Consider the following 20,893-nt stretch of genomic DNA (forward strand, 5'->3'; position numbering starts at 1 on the left):
TTTTATTAGTAGGGGGATCGAGTTTAGGAGCCACGAGGTCATGCTGCAGCTGTACAAAACTCTGGTGAGACTGCACCTGGAGTATTGCGTGCAGTTCTGGTCACCGCATTATAGGAAGGATGTGGAAGCTATGGAAAGGGTGCAGAGGAGATTTACTAGGATGTTGCCTGGTATGGAGGGAAGGTCTTACGAGGAAAGGCTGAGGGACTTGAGGTTGTTTTCGTTGGAGAGAAGGAGGAGGAGAGGTGACTTAATAGAGACACATAAGATAATCAGTGGGTTAGATAGGGTGGATAGTGAGAGTCTTTTTCCTCGGATGGTGGTGGCAAACACGAGGGGACATAGCTTTAAGTTGAGGGGTGATGGATATAGGACAGATGTTAGAGGTAGTTTCTTTACTCAGAGAGTAGTAGGGGTGTGGAATGCCCTGCCTGCAACAGTAGTAGACTCGCCAACTTTAAGGGCATTTAAGTGGTCATTGGATAGACATATGGATGAAAATGGAATAGTGTAGGTCAGATGGTTTCACAGGTCAGCGCAACATCGAGGGCCGAAGGGGCTGTACTGCGCTGTAATGTTCTAATTCTAATCCTCTCGAGGAGATTTTCTAGTGCTGTTGAGAGTTTAAACTAGATGGGCAGGGGAATGGGAACTGGAGAGATTGGATGAAAGCAAAACTGGTAACAGGAAGTAGAAAAGTAGTAAGACAGGCGAAGAGAAGGCAGGCATAAAATAGGATCAGAATGTGCAATAATGAGACAAAGTTAAGGGTACTCTATCTGAATGCATGCAGCATTTGCAACAAGGTAGTTGATTTGAAGGCACAAATAGAGGTAAATGAGTATGATTTAATGTCTGTTACAGAGACATGAATACAGGATGATCAAGACTCAGAACTGAATATTCAAGGATATTTGTCATTTAGGAAGGATAGGCAAAAAGGAAAAGGAGGTGGGCCGCACTCTTAATAAGGGACGAGATCAGTACATTAGTGAGAGAGGATCTTGGATCAAAGGATCAAGATGTAGAATCAATTTGGGTGGAGCTAAGAAACAGCAAGGGACAGCAATCATTGGTAGGAGTTGTTTATAGGCCACCAAACAGTAGTGGTGATGTTGGGCACAGTATAAATCAGGCAATTAGAGGTGCATGTAGCATGGATGATACAGTAATAATGGATGACTTCAATTTACATATATGCTGGGTAAACCTAATCAATGCTGTGGAGGATGAGTTCCTAGAATGTGTAGGAGATGGGTTTCTGGAGCAGTGCGTTGAAGAATCAGATAGGGATCAGGCTATTTTAGATTTAGTATTATGAAAGGGCTAATTAATCTTCCTGTAGAAATAGTGACCAAAATATGATAGAATTTTACATTGTTTGAAAGTTTAGAGATGCAGCACTGAAACAGGCCCTTCGGCCCACCGAGTCTGTGCCGAACATCAACCACCCATTTATACTAATCCTACACTAATCCCATATTCCTACCAAACATCCCCACCTGTCCCTATATTTCCCTACCACCTACCTATACTAGTGACAATTTATAATGGCCAATTTACCTATCAACCTGCAAGTCTTTTGGCTTGTGGGAGGAAACCGGAGCACCCGGAGAAAACCCACGCAGACACAGGGAGAACTTGCAAACTCCACACAGGCAGTACCCGGAATCGAACCCGGGTCGCTGGAGCTGTGAGGCTGCGGTGCTAACCACTGCGCCACTGTGCCGCCCCCTGTGATATAGTTCATTCTGAAACTAGGGTCGTAAATCTGAACAGAGGAAACTGAAGGTATGAGGGGCAAGTTGGCTATGGTGGATTGGGGAAAAAACAAGATTTGACAATAGACAGACAATGGCTGGTATTTAAAGAATTATTACGTGATCTACAACAAATATACATTCCTCCTAAGACACAAAAATCCAACAGGATAGATGAATCAACCGTGGCTAACAAAAGTAGTTAAAGATTGCATTAGATCGAAGGAAGTGGCTTATAAGGTTGCCAGAAAAAGTGGAAGTCTGAGGATTGGGAGCAAATTAGAATCCAGCAAAGGATGACCAAGAAACTGATAAAGGGAAAAGACAATATGAATGCAAGCTAGCGAGAAACATAAAGGTGGACTGTAAAAACTTCTTTACGTATTTGAAAAGGGAAAGATTAGCAATGACAAATGTGGGTCCATATATTATATAATGACAAATGTGGATCCATTACAGGCAGAGACGGGAGAATTTATAATGGAGAATAGGGAAATGGTGGAGAAACTAAACAATTACTTTGTGTCTGTCTTCACGGAGGAAGATACAGCAGATCTCCCAGGAATACTGGGGAACCAAGGGACTTGTGAAAATGAGGAACTGAAAGAAATTACTATTAATAGAGGTAGTACTCAAAAAATAAAATTGGATTGAAAGTTGATAAATCCCCAGGACTAGATGAGCTACATCCCAGATTGTTGAAGACGGTAGCTATAGAGATGGTGGATGCATTGGTGGTTATCTTTCAAAATTTGATGGATTTTGGAAAGTTTCCTGCAGACTGGAAATTAGCAAATGTCACCCCACTATTTAAGAAAGGAGGGAGAGAAAATGGGGAACTACTTGCAACTGTATAGAGCAGGGTTGTCCGACCGTTTCGTGTGGGGGGGCCACATTACAATATTTGTCTTACATGGGGGAGCCGGTGAGACAATTTCAGAAAGATAAAGGCATAAAAAGGTTATCTTGCTATTAATCAAAACGATGACAAATGTGCATTTTTGTGAAGAGGCTTTAAATGTGAAGATAATTTATTGACTTACTTTCTCATCACTGTTGGACACTGATTTAGTGTGATATCTGGCATTTTTTTGCTTGCACAGGTAGTCAATGTACACTTGTAGCAATGAGGAGTATTCTGGATGGATATATATCTGTCAGGAGTGATCTCTTTTTCTCTCCCCGTGTCCCCCCCCCTCCTCCTCCTCGTTTCCGCCCTCTCTCATCCTTGCTCTGTGTCTCTCTTTCTGTTCCCCGTCCCCTGCGTCCCCTGTTTTCCCCTCTCTCTCTCTCTCTCTCTCTCTCTCTCTCTCTCTCTCTCTCTCTCTCTCTCTCTCTCTCTCTCTCTCTCTCTCTCTCTCTCTCTCAAAGACATCACTCACACTTTCACAGCTGACAGCTGTTGAAGCAGGAATGCATTTACCAACTTTGGACAAATTTGGGGATTTCTGGCGCGTCCCTGCTTCAGCAGCTGTGAAACTGACAGCGAGATATTTCTTAAAAGGCTGGTCTGCAAGAAGACGATAAATAAAATTTCCCATCTCCAGTCACAGAGGCCTGGCGGTGATGAGGAATGGCCCCGGGTGCAGTTTACACTCGCGGGCTGGATCCTGGCCTACAGGCTGTATGTTGGACAACCCTGGTGTAGAGCCTTGGTCAAACCGTAGCTGGAGTATTGTGTACAGTTTTAGTCTCCTCGTCTAAGGAACGATATACTTGCCAAAGAGGGAATGCAACAGAGGTTCATCAGACTAATCCTTGGAATGGTTGTATCAGGCAAACTGCCTGCCTGCCAAGACTGAGGCACACATGATTTCGCCACATGAACATTAAAACTTAAAATTGCAAGCCCCTGACTGGAAAAACATTTGCATAGTAACTGACAGTGTTGGAACAATGGGGACCCAGCCATTGCTTCCCCAATACACAGAAGAAGTGGTCATGCCAGTTTTGGTCACATGACTGACTGTTGGAGGTTTTGAATTTGAACTTCCAACAGAGGATTTGAACTCAAAGCCGTGTGCTCCCGGTTGGAACAGAACCTCCTCTCCAGTCCTGCCTGCCTCCATCTCTTTCCCACGGAACTGAATCTTGTAAAAACATGAAAACAGAGGGAAAAGTCTCCTATGTGAACAAGGTTCAAGAAGAACACTGGGCCCCAATGAACAGCAAGACTACCTGCAATCAAGTGAGCTCAAAGCACAGTAAACAAGAAACTCTTCTGATATTGCCTCAACCCCCTCCCTCTCTACTATGTTTTCCTCTCTTTTATTTATTTTATTTAGAGATACAGCACTGAAACAGGCCCTTCGGCCCACCGAGTCTGTGCCAACCATCAACCACCCAGTTATACTAATCCTACATTAATCCCATATTCCTATCACATCCACACCTGTCCCTATATTTCCCTACCACCGACCTATACTAGGGGCAATTTACAATGGCCAATTTACCTATCAACCTGCAAGTCTTTGGCATGTGGGAGGAAACCGGAGCACCCGGAGAAAACCCACGCAGACACAGGGAGAACTTGCAAACTCTGCACTGGCAGTACCCAGAGTTGAACCCTGGTCCCTGGAACTGTGAGGCTGCGGTGCTAACCACTGCGCCACCACTGTGCCTATTTGCATGTGTGTATTGCATGTGCATGCTAGCTTGGGCGCATGATATATCCATAGGCGTTAACCGTATTGGAGTTTAGGTATTAATAAAATTTAATCTTTAAACCTCAGAAAACCTGTGTAAATTGGTTTCTTTGTCTTATAATTGGAAAGCTGTGAACAAGGATTCACAAAGGGGGAACTCAAAACAGTGTGTTTAAAATTAAACCCAGTTCCGATAAGACCAGGTGAAGATAGTAACAGACCCCGAAACACCTTTTGCACCTGGTCGTAACAGTGGGATTGTCTTGTGATTCAGAAATTGGGCCTGTATTCTCTGGAGTTTTGAGGAATGAGAGGTGGTCTCATTGAAACTTACTAAAATTATTACAGGGCATGATGATGGATGTAGATAGGATTTTTCCCCTTGCTGGTGAGTCTAGACCCAGGGGACATAGTCTTACATGGCCTTATCCGGAGACTGAGATGAGGAGGAATTTCTTAACTGAAGGTGGTGAATCTTTGGAGTTCTATACCCCAGAGGGCTGTGGTAGCTCAATCATTGAGCAAGTTCAAGACAGAAATCGATGGATAGCTGGATAGTAATGATATCAAGGGATATGGTGATAGTGCAGGAAAGTGACGTTGAGGTAGATGATCAGCCATGATCTAGTTGAAAGGCAGAGCAGGCGCGACGGGCTGAATGGCCTACTCCTATGTTGCTAACAAGGTCATGGCTGATCATCCACCTCAACTTCACCTTCCTGCATGATTCCCAGATCCCTTGCTTCTCTTGGTACCCAAAAGTCTGTCAACCTCCGTCTCGCATGTACTCAATGACTGAGCAGCCACAGCTGTCTGGTATCGAAGTCCAAAGTCCATAATCCTTTGAGTGAAGAAATTTCTCCTCATCTCAGTCCTAAATAGCTGACTCCTTTATTCTGAGACTGTAACCCTGTGTTCTCGATTCCCCAGCTAGGGGAAATTTTATCAGCATCTACCCTGTCAAGCCCCTTAATAATTTTATATGTTTCAATTGGGTCACCTCTCATTTGTCTTAACTCCAGGGAATATAGACCTAGACCACTCAATCTCTCTTCGTAGTTCAATCTCCCCATCCCAGGAAAAAGTCTAGTGAACCTTCATTGCACTCTGTCTCGGGTAAGTATGCCCTTGGGCAAAGAGACTGAAACTGCACGCAGTACTCCAGGTGTGGCCTCACTAACTAATCCCCTGTGTAATTGTGATAAGAGTACTTTACTCCAATTCCTTTGTAATGAAAGCTAACATATCATTTGCCTTCCTAAATAGTTTCTGTACCTACATAGAGTTATACAGCACAGAAACAAACCCTTCTGCTCATCGTGTCGGTGCTGGCCATACAGTGCCCAACTATTCTAATCCCATATTCCTGCACTTGGCCCGTAGCCCTGTATGCGATGGCATTTCAAGTGCTCATCTAAATACTTCGTAAATGTTGAGGGTTCCTGCCTCCACCGCCTCTTCAGGCAGTGCGTTCCAGATTCCAACCACCCTCTTGGTGAAAAAATGTTTCCTCAAATCCCCCTAAACCTCCTGCCCCTTACCCTAAATCTATGCCCCCTGGTTCTCGACCCCTCCGCTAAGGGAAAAAGTTACCTCCTGTCTAACCTATCAATGCCCCTCATAATCTTGTACACCTCAATCATGTCCCCGCTCAGCCTTCTCTGCTCCAAGGAAAACAACCCGAGCCTTTTCAGTCTCTCTTCATAGCTGAAGTGCTCCAGCCCAGGCAACATCCTGATGAATCTCCTCTGCACCCTCTCCAGTGCAACCACATCCTATAGTGTGGTGACCAGAACTGTACACAGTACTCCAGCTCTGGCCTAACTAGCGTTTTATATAGCTCCATCATAACCTCCCTACTCTTATATTCTGTGCCTCGGCTAATAAAGGCAAGTATCCCATATGCCTTCCTAACCACCTTATCTACCTGTGCTGCTGCCTTCAGTGATCTATGGACAAGTACGCCAAGGTCCTTCTGACTTTCTGTACTTCCTAGGGTCCTACCATCCGTTGTGTATTCCCTTGCCTTGTTCCTCCCAAAATGCATTACCTCACACTTTTCAGGATTAAATTTAATTTGCCACTGCTCCACCCATCTTACCAGCACTTCTATATCTCCCTGTAATCTAAGGATTTCCGCCTCACTATTTACAACACCACCAATTTTCATGTCATCTGCAAACTTACTGATCATACCTCCTATATTCATGTCTAAATCATTAATGTACACTACAAACCGCATGGGTTCCAGCACCGATCCTTGTGGTACACCACTGGTCACGGTCCTCCAATCGTAAAAACAGCCCTCGACCATTACCCTCTGCCTCCTGCCACTAAGCCACTTTTGGATCCAATTTGCCAAATTGCCCTGGATCCCATGGGCTCTTACCTTCTTAACCAATCTCCCATGCGGGACCTTATCAAAAGTCTTACTGAAACCCATGTATACTACATCTATTGCTTTACCCTCATCGAAAAATTCAATCAAGTTAGTTAGACACTATCTCCCCTGACAAAGCCATGCTGACTATCCCTGATTAATCCCTGCCTCTCCAAGTGGAGATTAATCCCGTCCCTCAGAATTTTTTCCAATATTTTCCCAACCACTGATGTTAGACTCACCGGCCTGTAATTACATGTTAACTTTGTGATTCATATACAAGGACACCTAGATTCTTCAGTGTGCAAACATATGGGCAGCGCAGTGGTTAGCACCGCAGCCTCACAGCTCCAGCGACCCGGGTTAAATTCTGGGTACTGCCTGTGTGGAGTTTGCAAGTTCTCCCTGTGTCTGCATGGGTTTTCGCCGGGTACTCCGGTTTCCTCCCACCACCAAAGACTTGCAGGTTGATAGGTAAATTGGCCATTATAAGTTGCCCCTAGTATAGGTAGGTGATAGGGGAATATAGGAACAGGTGGGGATGTGGCAGGAATATGGGATTAGTGTAGGATTAGTATAACTGGGTGGTTGATGGTTGGCACAGACTCGGTGGGCCGAAGGGCCTGTTTCAGTGCTGTATCTCTAAATAAAAATAAAATTTCCCAGTCATAGTCATACAGCATTGAAACAGGTCCTTCGGCCCACCGCGTCCATGCCGACCATATACTATCTATACTAATCCCACCTGCCTGCATTAATTCCATATCCCTCTATGTCTTGCTCATTCAAGTACCTGTCCAGATGCCTGTTAAATGTCACTATTGTTCCTGCCTCCACCACCTCCTCTGGCAGCTCATTCCAGATACCCACTATTCTTCGTGCAAAAAAATTTACCCCTTTGATCCCCTTTAAACCTCCTCCCTCTCACTTTAAATCTATGCCCTCTAGTTTTAGTCACCTCTACCATGGGAAACAGACTCTGGCTATCTACCCTATCTATGCCCCTCATAATTTTATATACCTCTATCATGTCCCCTCTCAGCCTCCTTCGCTCCAGGGAAAACAGACCCATCCTATCCAATCTCTCTTTATAACTCAAGCCCTCCAAACCAGGCAACATCCTTGTGAATCTTTTCTGCACCCTCTCTAGCTTAATCACATCTTTCCTGTAGTGCGGCGACCAGAACTGCACACAGTACTCCAAATGCGGCCTAACCAACGTTATGTACAACTGTAACAGGACGTCCCAACTCTTGTACTCAATGCCTCGGCCGATGAAGGCAAGCATGCCATACGCCGCCTTCACCACCCTGTCTACCTGTGTTGCCACTTTCAGGGAACTATGTACTTGCACCCCAAGGTCTCTCTGCTCAACAACACTCCCCAGGGCCCTGCCGTTCACAGTATATGTCCTGCCCTGGTTGAACTTCCCAAAATGTATCACTTCGCACTTGTTTGCGTTAAATTCCATTTGCCAATCCCTTGCCCACTTTCCCAGTTGATCTATATCCTGTTGTAACCTTAGACGACCACCTTCACTGTCCACTATACCACCAATTTTGGTGTCATCTGTAAACTTACTAATCATGCCTCCTACATTCACATCCATGTCATTAATATATATGACAAACAACAGAGGGCCCAGCACCGATCCTTGCGGCACACCCCTGGTCACCGGCCTCCAATCTCAAAAACAACCTACCACTACCACCCTCTGCTTCCTATGACCAAGCCAATTTTGTATCCATTTGGCTAGCTCACCCTGGATCCCATGTGTTCGAACCTTCTGGACCAAGCTACCATGCGGGACCTTCTCAAAGGCCTTGCTAAAGTCCACGTAGACAACGTCCATCGCCCTGCTCTCGTCAATCCTCTTGATCACCACCTCAAAAAACTCAAATCAAATTTGTGAGACAGTTTATGTGAAGATTAAAGTTCTCCATGATTACTGTATTGCCCTTATTGCATGCTCCTCTAATTTCCTGATTTTACTGTGCCCTACAACTATTGTTAGAGGGCTGATTTAAAAAAAAAACTCCCACCAATGTTTTCTGCCCATTGCTGTTTCTTAGCTCCTTCTTAATTTTCTGAGCGCAGACCCTTTTTCTGTCTTTATCCCATCCTTTATTATCAGGGCTACCCCTCTGCCTTTTCCTTTTTGCTTATCTTTTCTAAAAGTTGTTTCCTGGAATACTTATTTCCAATCTTGCTCACTTTTTAACTACCTCTCTGTAATGGCTATTAGATCAAACCTATTAACTTCTACCTGTGCTGTTAATTTATCTAATTTGTTGCACATTCAGATATAGTGCCTTTTGCTTTGACTTCCTAATTTTCCCTGATGTCACCTTAGTCACTAATGCCCTGTTACTCTCACTGGCCCATTCTACTTACTTTTGCTCAGAACCCTGCACTGCTGTATAGCCATGAAATTTCCCTTCTGGTTTTTAATTTTGCCCTTTCCTGAATCCTCCCACAGCCAATTTATTAGGTTAAAGCCCTGTCTCCTGCCCTCGTTATTCGATTGGCCAGCTCACTGGTCCCAGCCCAGTTTATAAGTGGAGCCCATCCCAACAGAACAGCTCCTTCCTGGCCTAGTACTGGGGCCAACTGCCCATGAAGCAAAACCCCTGCCTTTCAGCCACACATTTAACCTAATCTATTTATTCCTTTGCCAATTGGCGTGTGGCTCAGGCAACAATCCAGATATTATTTTTGAGGTCCTTTTTTAATTTGGACCTTTTTAACTCCTCAAACTCTCTCAGACGGACATCATTCCTAGTTCTACCTATGTGATTGCTTCCTACATGGAGCACAACAGTTGGATCCTTCCACTCCAGGTTCTTCTGCAGCCGCAAGGACGTATCTTTAACTTGAGCGCCAGGCAGGCAACTCAACCTTCGGTGTTCCCAGTCATGGCTGCCGAGAACAGTCTCTGTCCCCCTGACTGTACTGTCCTCGTATCACTACCACATTCCTTTTCACTCCCCTCACTTGAATGCTGTCCTGCACCATGGTGCTATTGTCAGTTTACCCATCCACCCTGCAGTCTTTGTTTTCATAGAACGATACAGCGCAAAAGGAAGCTATATAGACCGTTGTGTCTCTGCTGGCTCTTTGAAAGAGCTATCCATTAGTCCTGCTCTTCCCACATAACAGAGAGACAGAGTTAACATTTCAGGTCGGCAACCTTTCGTCCGATCCAGACAGGTGGCAATAACTTGTACCTGTTGGTCAAAGTCAAGGGCCTAGGCTCCTTCATCGCTACATTCTGGACCCCCATAGCTGCCTGGCTAGCAGTCCCTGATCATTGACCAACTCTAAAGTTCTATTTAACTTACAGGTCTAGATAATTCTTCACCCTCCCTGATATCCTGCAGTTTGGTCTCCAGCTCAACAAGTCTGAGTCAAAGTTCCTCAAGCTGCAGCCACTTAACCACAGATAGGGTTGTTCGGGATTGCAATGCTCTCCACAAGCTCCCACTTGCTGGTTGTGTACTGCATGTTTCTATCAACATAGTTTTTTTAAAAACGAAAGTGGACATGGCTAATTTATAAATACCATGCTTCCATTATTTTAGACGATTATGTAGAGTGCATAAGCAAATAGTTAACTTTTTTGTTGCTTTCCATTTGTTAGGTACCCCTGCAGGAATGATGTCTGGTCCATATAGTGGAGGATCTGGGTTTCCAACTTCAATAAGCTTTGCACAGTCTGCAGGTTAGAGTGGCACTAGTAACATTGATAAGTAAATTGTGCCTGCATTTAAAGTGTAGGTTTTTCTCTGGAACATATTAGTGTAGGCAAGACTGACCTGACACTAATTAGATGCATTGAAATCCTTTCCTGCTGACTTGGACATGGGACCGTGCAGTTTTGAATTGGTGTCATTGGAATTTCTGATCTTTGTACTGAATAGTTCATAGAAGTGCAGAATATCATAGTATTATACACCTGTGACGATGGTGTCCATCTTCCTGAATGGATTCATCATGCAAAAGCACAACCGTCTTGATAAAGTTCCAAAACACATTACTAAAATTCTGCATGCAGTTGGGCTGTTTTTAAAGTCCAGCTGCTTCTATCAAATATATAGGTCACTTATCTAAGGAAATTACAATTCTGAAGTTTTGTCTGGCACTTTAATTGTAGGGGCTACAACATCTTGAATGTGCATGCTGAGCAATGGAAAGAAAATGCTAGATAAAGTGACAATAGTTGTCATTTGGAAGAAGTTGAGCCTTCTTCCTGCCCACTTTACCTTTTGATTTTTCTTTTTCACCTGATCCTGCTGGTAGCTGCTCTTGTTTATGTTGACTATACTGTCTCCACAAGCCAAGAACTTGGAGTGTTTTTTTTTTTAACCTGAGGAAATGCATGTGCAGTCCCAGTGTCACCAGTTGATTTAATGTTTGATTATCCACGGTGATTTTTTTTTCTCCATCAGTTTTTATTTGCCCTCTGACTGAAAACAGAAAGTTATTGGTGAGCTTAAGTTCCACAAGTGTCTCATATCTCCTCTGAGTGGCCTGTACTCTTGCATGATCTGTGATAGCAGAAGTTGGCAGTCTATTTGCCTACAGGAGCTTCAGAAATGAGCCCAACCAAGTCCTCAGCCAGCATCCACAAAGCACCACTTAGAGTTACGGTTCCTGTCAATTTTCTGTCATTTAAGTTGGGGCCACTGAGGCCAACTGTAGCACCCAGGTAACTGCTCCCATCAGCACTTGTGTAGAAAATGGACCTTATGATTCTACTGTTGCCTGAATAAACTTGCTTCAAATCTCTGGTCAGAACAGAGAACCTATTGGCAATATGTATTGTTATATGGAGTATTTCCTTCCAGGTGGAATTGTGAGCCTGGTCAATTTAAAACTATTTGCTATTAGTTTATTTTAAAATATTTGGTCTTCTGTTGCAGCTGTTCCAGGATCCCTAAGTCCATTGGCTATGCCCGGTGCTGCCGCTGCAGCTGCTGCAGCAGCTGCAGGGCGTGTAGCAATGTCTGGAGTTGCTTCTGCCAACCATAGTGTCCTTCTGGTTAGCAATCTAAATGATGAGGTAATTATTTGTTTCTTACAAACCTTTTTCTTCACACTTCTATTCGCAGAGTAAGTTGGTTTTATTCATTGTTCTAACATTTGTTTGTCTTCCTCATCCATTGTCTTGTTCTCCATATCATTGTCTGTACTTCATTGTCCACTGCCTAAATTCCCTGTAAATGTAGAAACAAAATTTATACAATCAAATAAATGTGTGGTGTCCACAAATGTTATTAGCAATAGCAAAAGTGCAGTTAGAAAATAATGATTTAGAATAAATGGGTGTTTTAAATCCAATTGATAGTAATAAATTCTGTTACAGTACCAAGTTACTGTTTTGGAAATTAATCTTGACAAGTATGGGGGGGAAAGCCCCACTGACCCCCTTTTTTGAGTATATATTTTGGAGTTGAGAATGCCTGTTTTTATACTTTTTAGTAATCTAGCTTGGTGTATAGATGATTGGTAATTCTAAAATTAATGAAGCTGACAAGTTAGTAAGTAGTACATTCTTGGGTTTGGGTTGAATATAAAGTGAAATGTTACCTGATTTGTCTTTTTAACAGTGTATGAAGACATTAATAAACTTTCAGAATGCTAGTCTCATTAATAATCATAGAACTATTGGATTGTCATAAAAACCCATCTGGTTCACTAATGTCCTTCAGGGAAGAAATCTGCCATCCTTACCTGGTCTGGCCTACATGTCACTCTAGATCCACTGCACTGTGGTTGACTTGCAACTTGCCTTTGAAATGCACTAGCAAGCCACTCAGTTGTATCAAACAGCTGCAGAAAAGTTGAATAAGAAAATCGGACGGAGCACCCGGCAGCGACACGACAGAGGCCCACCCTGCCCAGTCGACCCTGTAAGGTCCTCCTCACTAACATTTGGGGACTTGTGCCAAAATTGGGAGAGCGGTCCCACAGACTAGTGACAGTCATACTCACTGAATTTATACCTTACAGCTAATGTCCCAGATTGCTCCATCACCATCCCCGGATATCTCCTGGTTGGGCAGACCCACCACCCTTGCATTGACTCCGAACCCCATCAAGTCTCATGGCATCAGGTCAAACATGGGCAAGAAAACTTCCTGCTGTTTACCATCTACCACCCTCCTTCAACTGAATCAGTGCTGCTCCATGAACACCACTTGGGAGAAACACTGAGGGTAGCAAAGGCACAGAATGTACTCTGTGGGGGACATCAGTGTCCGTTACCAAGAGTGGCTCAGTAGCACCACTGCTGACCGAGCTGGCTGATGGTTGTGGTTGTTAGAGGCCAATCGTCTCACTCCCAGGACATTGCTGCAAGAGATCCTCAGGGTAGTGTCCTAGGCTCAACGATCAGTGACTTTCCATCCAACACAAGGTCAGAAGTGGGGAAGTTTGTTGATGATTTCACAGTGTTCAGTATAATTTGCAACTCCTCATACTGAAGCAGTCCATGCCCACTGGAAGTGGTTAGCAAATTCTGCTACTTTGGGTCCATGGTGACAGTCTGTCCCTTGATGCAGAGCTGGATACAGGCGTAGGGAAAGCAGCTACCGCCTTTGGCCAACTTGCAGAAGGCACATGGGATAACACCAAGCTGATGGTTTATAAGGCCTGTGTTTTCAGAAGCTTGCTGTATGGCTGTGAAACATTTACTTACAACTACCAGGAAAAGAAGCTCAATTTCCATCTTTCCTATCTGTGGCACATAATGGGTATATCCTGGCAGGACAAAATCACAAATGTGGCAGTCCTCTCAAAGGCAGAGCTCCCAAGTGTGTTGGCACTAATCAAACAGAATTGGCTTTGGTGGATCGGACGCATCTACAGGATGGAAAACAGTCAAATGCCCAAGGACTTTCTGTATGGTGCGGTAGCCGAGGCCAGATGACCAGTGGAGCACCCAAAGCTCCGCTTTATGGCTGCTTGCAAGCGTGACATGAAGGCCCTAAATGCCGACTATCTCACTTGGGAGTCAATAGCTGGCAAAAGAGGGAAATGGTGACATAGCCTGTGGACTGTTGTGCACTACCACAATGACCAGTTGCTACAGCAGCTTGACAACAGGCGCCAACATCAAAAGCAACAATTTAGCGCCACTTGGCAGCTTCATGTGCAGCACTTGTGGCAGAATCTACCTCTTGAGGATTGGCCTTCACGGCCATCAGTAAAGGTGCAACAAGAGAAGACACCCCACCTGAATGGATTGTTTGGTGCGTGTCCATCTTTCGTAGATGGAAGGATGCCATCCATGTCTCCATGCAGTAAGACCTGGACAACATTCAGGCTTGGGCTGATGAGTAGCAAGTAACATTTGTGTCACACAAGTGTCAGGCATGGCCATCTCTAACGAGAGTGAAACTAATCATCTCCCCTTGACATTCAACGGCATTACAATCGCTGAGTGCCCCCATCAACAACATCCCGGGGGGTTACCATTGACCAGAAACTTAATTGGACCAGCTGCATAAATTCTTTGGCAACAAGAACAGGTCAAAGACTGGGAATTATACAGTGAGTAACTTATCTCCTGACTCCTCAAAGCCTGTCCATCATCTACAAGGCACAAGTCAGGAATATGATGTAATACTATCCACTTGCCTGGATATGTGCAGCTCCAACAACAGTCAAGAAGCTCAACACCATCCACGACAAAGTAGCCTGCTTGATCAGCATTCCATTCACTAAAAAGATTTACTCCCTCCACGACCATTGTGTACCAGCTGAACAAACTCCACTGCAGCCACTCACCAAGGGTTCTTCGACAGTACCTTCCAAACCTGCGACCTCTGCCTCCTTGAAGAACAAGGGCAGCAGATACATGGGAACACCAGCACCTGACTTATTGCTGTTCCTTCCCTGTCACTGGGTCAAAAACCTGGAACACGCTCCCTAACAGGACTGTGTGTGTATCTACATGCAGTTCAAGGTGGTGGCTCACCACCACCTGCTCAAAGGCAGTTAGGGATGGGAAATAAGTGCTGTCCTTGTCAGTAACACTCCCAGGCCCAGAACGAAATGACATGGAAATGGCAAGTTCACTTAAATATATAAATGACGTAAGGTGGTACATTTTGGTAAGGGTAATGAGGCTACCTACTCCAGGCGCGTATCCATTGTCTCTCGAGATAAGGAGGCCCAAAAGAGACTCGTTGGAAAAGAGAGAGTCGGAATGGTATAAAGCCACAAAAGGAATCTAGGGATACAGATTCACAAATTATTTATAGTAGCGTGGCAACAGAGCCATAAAAAGAAAAGTGTAAGCAAAGCACTGGGGTTGATATCTAGATGAGTAGAATTCAAAAGCAGAGAGGTTAGACCACACTTGGAGTACAGTTCTGGTCTCCATAATACAAAAAGGATACAGAAGCACTTGAGAGAGTGCAAAAGAGACTTGTAATGATGATTCCAGAATTGAATGGATACAACTATCATGAAATTTTGGACAATCGGGCTGTATCCTATGAGAGGTGACCTGATTGAGGTCTTTAAAATTATGAACTGATTTGATAGGGTAAAAATGGAGATGCTTCAAAAATCTGGGAGTCCAACATTAGAGGACATAAATATAATCAATAATAAATACATTGAGGAATTCAGGAAGGAATTTCTTTATTTGGAGAGAATGTGGAACTCCCTGCCACATGGAATGGTTGAGGTGATTGACATAGATGCATTTAAGTGGAAGCTATAAAAGTACATGAATAAAGGAATAGAAGGATATGTTGATGGAGAAAGATGAAGAAAGGTTGGGAGGAAGATTGTGTTGTATATCAACACTGGTATAGACCAGTTGGGCAGAATGACCTGATTTTTCACTGTAAAATTCTATGCAATTCTTAGTAGTCTTACTGTTTAGTTATTGTCATGCTTGCATACGTTACGTTTGCTATGAAATCTTGCTTCATGTAAACTTTGCTTTAATGCCTTTTTCTTTAAAGGTCCTCTCCAAAGAATTTGATGAGACACTCTTCCCACTCTTTGTAGCATTTTTGCCCTCTTGCAAACCTTGGTTATGTTATATCTAAACATGTCCTTGCACTGTGCAAATCTTTGTATTATATAAAAGCTGGTTCTTGGGCTTTTGTCCTCAAATGATCATTTTATACTCTGTATTTTCATTTTGGCTTTAGCAAAAGCTGGTATGAAATGTGGCTCGTATCTGAGCACTTCACAGGCGAAGTTGCCCAAGGTTCTGTTTTCATTTATAAAATTCAAATTAACTTTTCTATAGGTTTAAATGTTGGAAATCTATTTGGTAACATTTGATAGTTTTCTTCATGCTACACTACTGCATGCTGTTATTGTAATGTTTGAATTAGAGTGCCTCTCCAATATTTATTTGCCTGCATTTCATACCTTGTCATGATTATGTAGTTAACATCCAAGTGCAGAGTTTTTTTGTGCATGATTTGGGTTTTTTATTTTCTCATGTAATATGAAGTATTGTAATTCTTTGATTATAAATGTATTTTGCCCATTTTTTTGTCTTGGGTGACTACATTCAACACTATTTCTTGTAAAGTACATGAACCAGCCATTTTCTGACCAAATTCCTGCATTTCCTATGTACTGACCTATATATTTATTTTTGTTTTGTTTCCCTCTCCTTGTTTTCTTCTGCATTGCTCCACCCCAACCCATCCCATCCCTCTTTCTTACCCTGTGTTTATTTCACATTTCCCAACCCTCCCCAATACCAATCCTCTTTCTGCCCCATCCCTACCTCTTTCCTTGTGTTCATGCTTATGTGCTTGAACAAAATGTTCCTCGGACCAACTTGCCCCAATTAACTGCCTTGAACCATGATCCATGACCACCTCACCATTCTACGGGAACCACCCTTCGTTATGGATGATCTGTTCATCTCCGCTCTTCCTCGATTCTTCTCTCTTCCTGTCTTACGCTGCTTGCTCTTCTCTCCTTCTAAAGATGGTTACGCCCCAAAGTCTGTTTACCCTCTTCGGTATGTTATCGTTAGCACTATACTTTTTATTATTGATTTAAAAATTTTCACCTTAATTCTTATTTGTAGTTAGCAATTCGGCTTACAGATAAGTAGATAATCTTCTGCTACTTTTTCTTTTGCTGTAATTCTCTCCATAGATGCTATTTTATTTATGGTAATGCATGCTAAAAATTATTTTGCATGTTCTTTAGTATCACTTCACATTAGCTTTGAGGGATTTTACCAGGATTTTTCTCTTCAGATAATCACTGTGCTAAATCTTGATTTGTTGTACTCATTTTGGATGTCAAAACTCTGTTCACATTGATGTCTGATCTGAATGTTTCATTGATTTTGTCAGTGATTTTGTTAATCAAATTTATTACATGCATAACTTTTATTTTTCTTCACTCTTCCACTCTGCAAAAGGTGTTTATGGTGATGTGCAGCGTGTGAAGATTTTGTACAATAAAAAAGACAGTGCTCTTGTGCAAATGGCTGATGTCAACCAAGCACAGCTGGGTAAGATCCCTACATGCATTTGACCACAGTCTTCAAAGTTTTTGTCCTTAGACAATGCACTGTCCTTTAAAAATGTGCTAAAATTGAGTTTTTATTTGTTAGCCATGAGTCACTTGAATGGACAGAAAATGTATGGCAAGATTATCCGTGTCACGCTGTCCAAACACCAGACAGTACAGCTACCTCGAGAGGGCCTAGATGACCAGGGATTGACAAAAGATTTTACCAATTCCCCACTCCATCGTTTCAAAAAACCTGGATCGAAGAATTTCCAGAATATATTCCCTCCCTCTGCTACTCTTCATCTTTCAAATATTCCGTAAGTAATCCATTTGAGTAAAATGCATACGATAAGTGGTCTGTCATATCAAGAAACTAACGAGTTGGTTTTCATGGGAGAAAATTTTTAATTTTGTCCCAATTCATGTGTTTTGCAGACCGTCGATTACTGAAGATAATCTCAAGACACTTTTTACAAATACTGGTGGCAAAGTGAAAGGTTTTAAATTTTTCCAGTAAGTGTTTTTCTATGAAAGTAATTGGTATGTGCATACTTCTTCAGCTAGCATTTTCTTCTATTAACATTGGCTTTGCTTCCATCATGAACAGTTGCCATTGTGTGCTGAACAACAACATATTGTGATTGTGAAAATAAGGTTCAAAATTTTAAATTGTGCAGATTCTCCAGTTATCTTTGTTGTAGTGCGCAACAGGAAACAAATCAAGCCAATATAGTGAAATTACTACCTAGTACTGGTAACATATCGATGTCCAAACATGATCTTGGATGTTTGATTTGTTTTTAAAATCATTAGAAATGATATCTGCAGTGTTGAGGTAGTGTGCAGTAAAGTTCAATTTCCATGTAATTTTTATTTAGAACTTGCTCATTAGAAATATATTGCATGAATTGAAGTGGACAAAATCAGTTAAATCATAACAAGTTGACTAGGAACTGCCTTTTTGAAAATGTACTATTGAAGCATCTTTGTTCCATTTTAAGATCAGTGTTTTGTATATACTTTTGAGTATTGATCTGAGTTCGCACATTTTTATCCACGTCAATATAATATGTAATTCCCGCTAAGGATATTATTGCTTCATCCTCATTTTTAATGCTACTTTTTCTTCTCAGTTCACAACTCCCCACAATAGGCATTATCTGTGGCTAAGAGGGAAAGCATATGATTTCATAATTCTGCCACTGGAAATTGCGCAAAGGTTACTTTGTGCGACCCACTCAGAATTTTCTTTCCATTTGGAAGCCTCTCAGCACCCATCTTCCTCCAGTCTTCTGATGGAGAATATTTGTGTCATCTGCTCAGAGCCAGTTTGTGACACATTCAGCAATGTCAAAATGCTACGGCTATTTCCACTCAACAGAGAAGGATAAGAAGAGATTTATCAGAGGAATTTGCATTTCTGAAAGGTTTTGATGAATAGGAAAGAAATTATTTCCTCTGTTTCAGGAGCCAATGACAAGGGCTTATAAAATCCTCAGTGAAGCGGTTAGGAGAAATTGCTTTGCATAGAGTGATGTGGGAGAATGGAATGCTTTGTCACAGACATAGTTAAGACATGGATAATTGTACCCTTTGAATCAGAAGAGCATACATTTTAAAGTTAGAAAAATTTGTTTACAATTTAGAATACACATTAAAGTTAGTAACAACAATCAGACTCCAAAATATTTTACAAATTTAGTTTTGCCAGTTATGTGTGAAATTCAAATATATTCTATTATTCTTATTGTGCCTTACAGAATTGTAATGCAAGTGAATAATGTTGCTCAAACAAGCAAATGTAGCCTTGGTTTTCCTGTTTTAGTGTACTTGCCTAATTCCATACTTTTGTTCCAGAAGAGATCACAAAATGGCGCTGCTGCAAATGTGTTCTGTTGAGGAAGCCATCCAGGCACTGATTGATCTTCACAACTATGATCTTGGAGAAAACCACCATCTGAGAGTCTCCTTCTCCAAATCAACCATCTGAGAATGTCCAGAGAGAGCTTACAGTTTAATTGTTTGATTTTGATTTTGTGGTTAATTGTAGACTTGTTTCAGGAAGGTGGGACCAGAGTTTAGCAATTCCAGCTATTGTCATTCCTTCATATATACATTTGTGATACTAAAATTTGGAGGATGAGCAATCATTAGAAGGGGCAGAGGAAATTCATTCTGCTGCTGCTTGGGATGAAAATTCAAAACATTCTTATGTTGAAGTTTTTTTTTCCAGATAATTCATTCATTTTTAGTTTTGGGGGATTTAAATAATCTGTCTTTTTATTTAGTAGAAAAATTTGAAGAGAAATGTGCCTTACCTTAAAAGTTGAAAAACTTCTATTAATACAAGTGAATATACTATGAAAGTGAAGCTGGGGCCTTCTTTTGGGCACATGGTTGGAGAATTTAAGTAATAGTTGGAAGTATTGTGTAAATGTTAGCTCTAAGTTACAGTCTTGCTTGTTGCTGAATATACATTTTGTAGATGTTTGGAGTTGACATTGCAAATTGCTTATGTGCATTTCTATTACCATCTTTAGTTTGTAATTAAGGACTGGAAAATGGCTGTGGATTTTTGAGCATGTGCAGTCAAGTCTAGTTAGTTAATGAAATTGGTGCATGCGTCATTGAAAGGCAAAAGAAAAATGCTTCAAAATAGGGAGTAAAAAGAATAGTTTTGTGGCAGTTTTCTAGAATGGACAACCAGGTGGGACCAAAGTTTATGTGCCTTTAGTCTTAATTTACCTTGCATTGTAATATTCAGTTTTAATAAACCTCTTCAAGATATTTTGTATTTGAACAGAAACAGACTATAATAGAAACAGTTCTGTATCTTCAAATAAGAGGAATTGTATGAGTAGAGTTCATCACTTGAAGAAAGTCCAACAATTACAAGTGTTGTCAAATTTAAGTAGTTTAATGGCCAGAAACTTTTCAGATCTATGTATAAGCATAAATCATATACATAGAATCTCTGGACAATGTAGCAAAAAAGGTCATATATATTTTCTATATTAGTTATGTTTTTACATCTTGATCTCTAGCAATGTAAATCTCAGTATAGTTTGAAAGAGGCACAATTAAAATTAATTTTCTAACAAAATTGGGATGTTTGATGGTTGTGTTCACTTTGATTTTTTTCCCTGTGTACTCTGTTCGCTTGCCTGTAGCATGCCTAATAAATACTTCTGTAGCTCTATCCACCTCTTCTGTCTTTCTGTACTGCTTTTCCTCACTCCCCTTGTTCGTCTTCACCTCATTAAGCTTCTGATTTCATGGTTAATACTCTTACTAGGGTGGGAAAATTATGTACACTCTTCTTGCTGTAACTTGACCATTGTTCAAATTGGGGGGCAAGTACTCCAGTTTCTCTACCTTACTTCTGCAAGCAACCTTTTAAAACTAGGAGCAATGCAGTTTTAATAACGCATCTTATAATTGAGTGCCATCTGAAACTTTTGCAAAAAGATACATTTTTATCTCAAATATATCCCTTTTTGAAGTTTTCCATTGTTTCCTTGAAAACCAACTTGGCATAAGTAACTTATTCATCTCCGTTCATCTTCACCAGGATAATTAGTGACTTTCTGATTGAA

General features: G+C 41.8%; 1 protein-coding gene across 5 annotated transcripts in view; it reads left to right on the forward strand.

Annotated features, from left to right (window-relative positions):
* LOC137372717 (polypyrimidine tract-binding protein 2) overlaps window positions 1–20,400 on the forward strand; it is a 70,959-nt gene extending 50,559 nt beyond the window's left edge. For 2 of the 5 annotated variants that reach the window (XM_068036857.1, XM_068036854.1), the window contains 7 exons: window positions 10,426–10,506; window positions 11,708–11,847; window positions 16,758–16,791; window positions 17,203–17,295; window positions 17,398–17,614; window positions 17,733–17,810; window positions 19,155–20,400. In XM_068036857.1, coding sequence (XP_067892958.1) covers window positions 10,426–10,506; window positions 11,708–11,847; window positions 16,758–16,791; window positions 17,203–17,295; window positions 17,398–17,614; window positions 17,733–17,810; window positions 19,155–19,287 — 776 coding nt within the window. In that variant the 3' untranslated portion in view covers window positions 19,288–20,400. The remainder of the gene's footprint in view (window positions 1–10,425; window positions 10,507–11,707; window positions 11,848–16,757; window positions 16,792–17,202; window positions 17,296–17,397; window positions 17,615–17,732; window positions 17,811–19,154) is intronic. The other 3 variants (XM_068036855.1, XM_068036856.1, XM_068036858.1) reach the window with 3 other exon arrangements.
* The last annotated feature ends 493 nt before the right edge of the window (window positions 20,401–20,893 follow it).

Source organism: Heterodontus francisci, chromosome 8 (genome assembly GCF_036365525.1).
Source record: "Heterodontus francisci isolate sHetFra1 chromosome 8, sHetFra1.hap1, whole genome shotgun sequence".
Lineage (NCBI taxonomy): Eukaryota > Metazoa > Chordata > Chondrichthyes > Heterodontiformes > Heterodontidae > Heterodontus > Heterodontus francisci.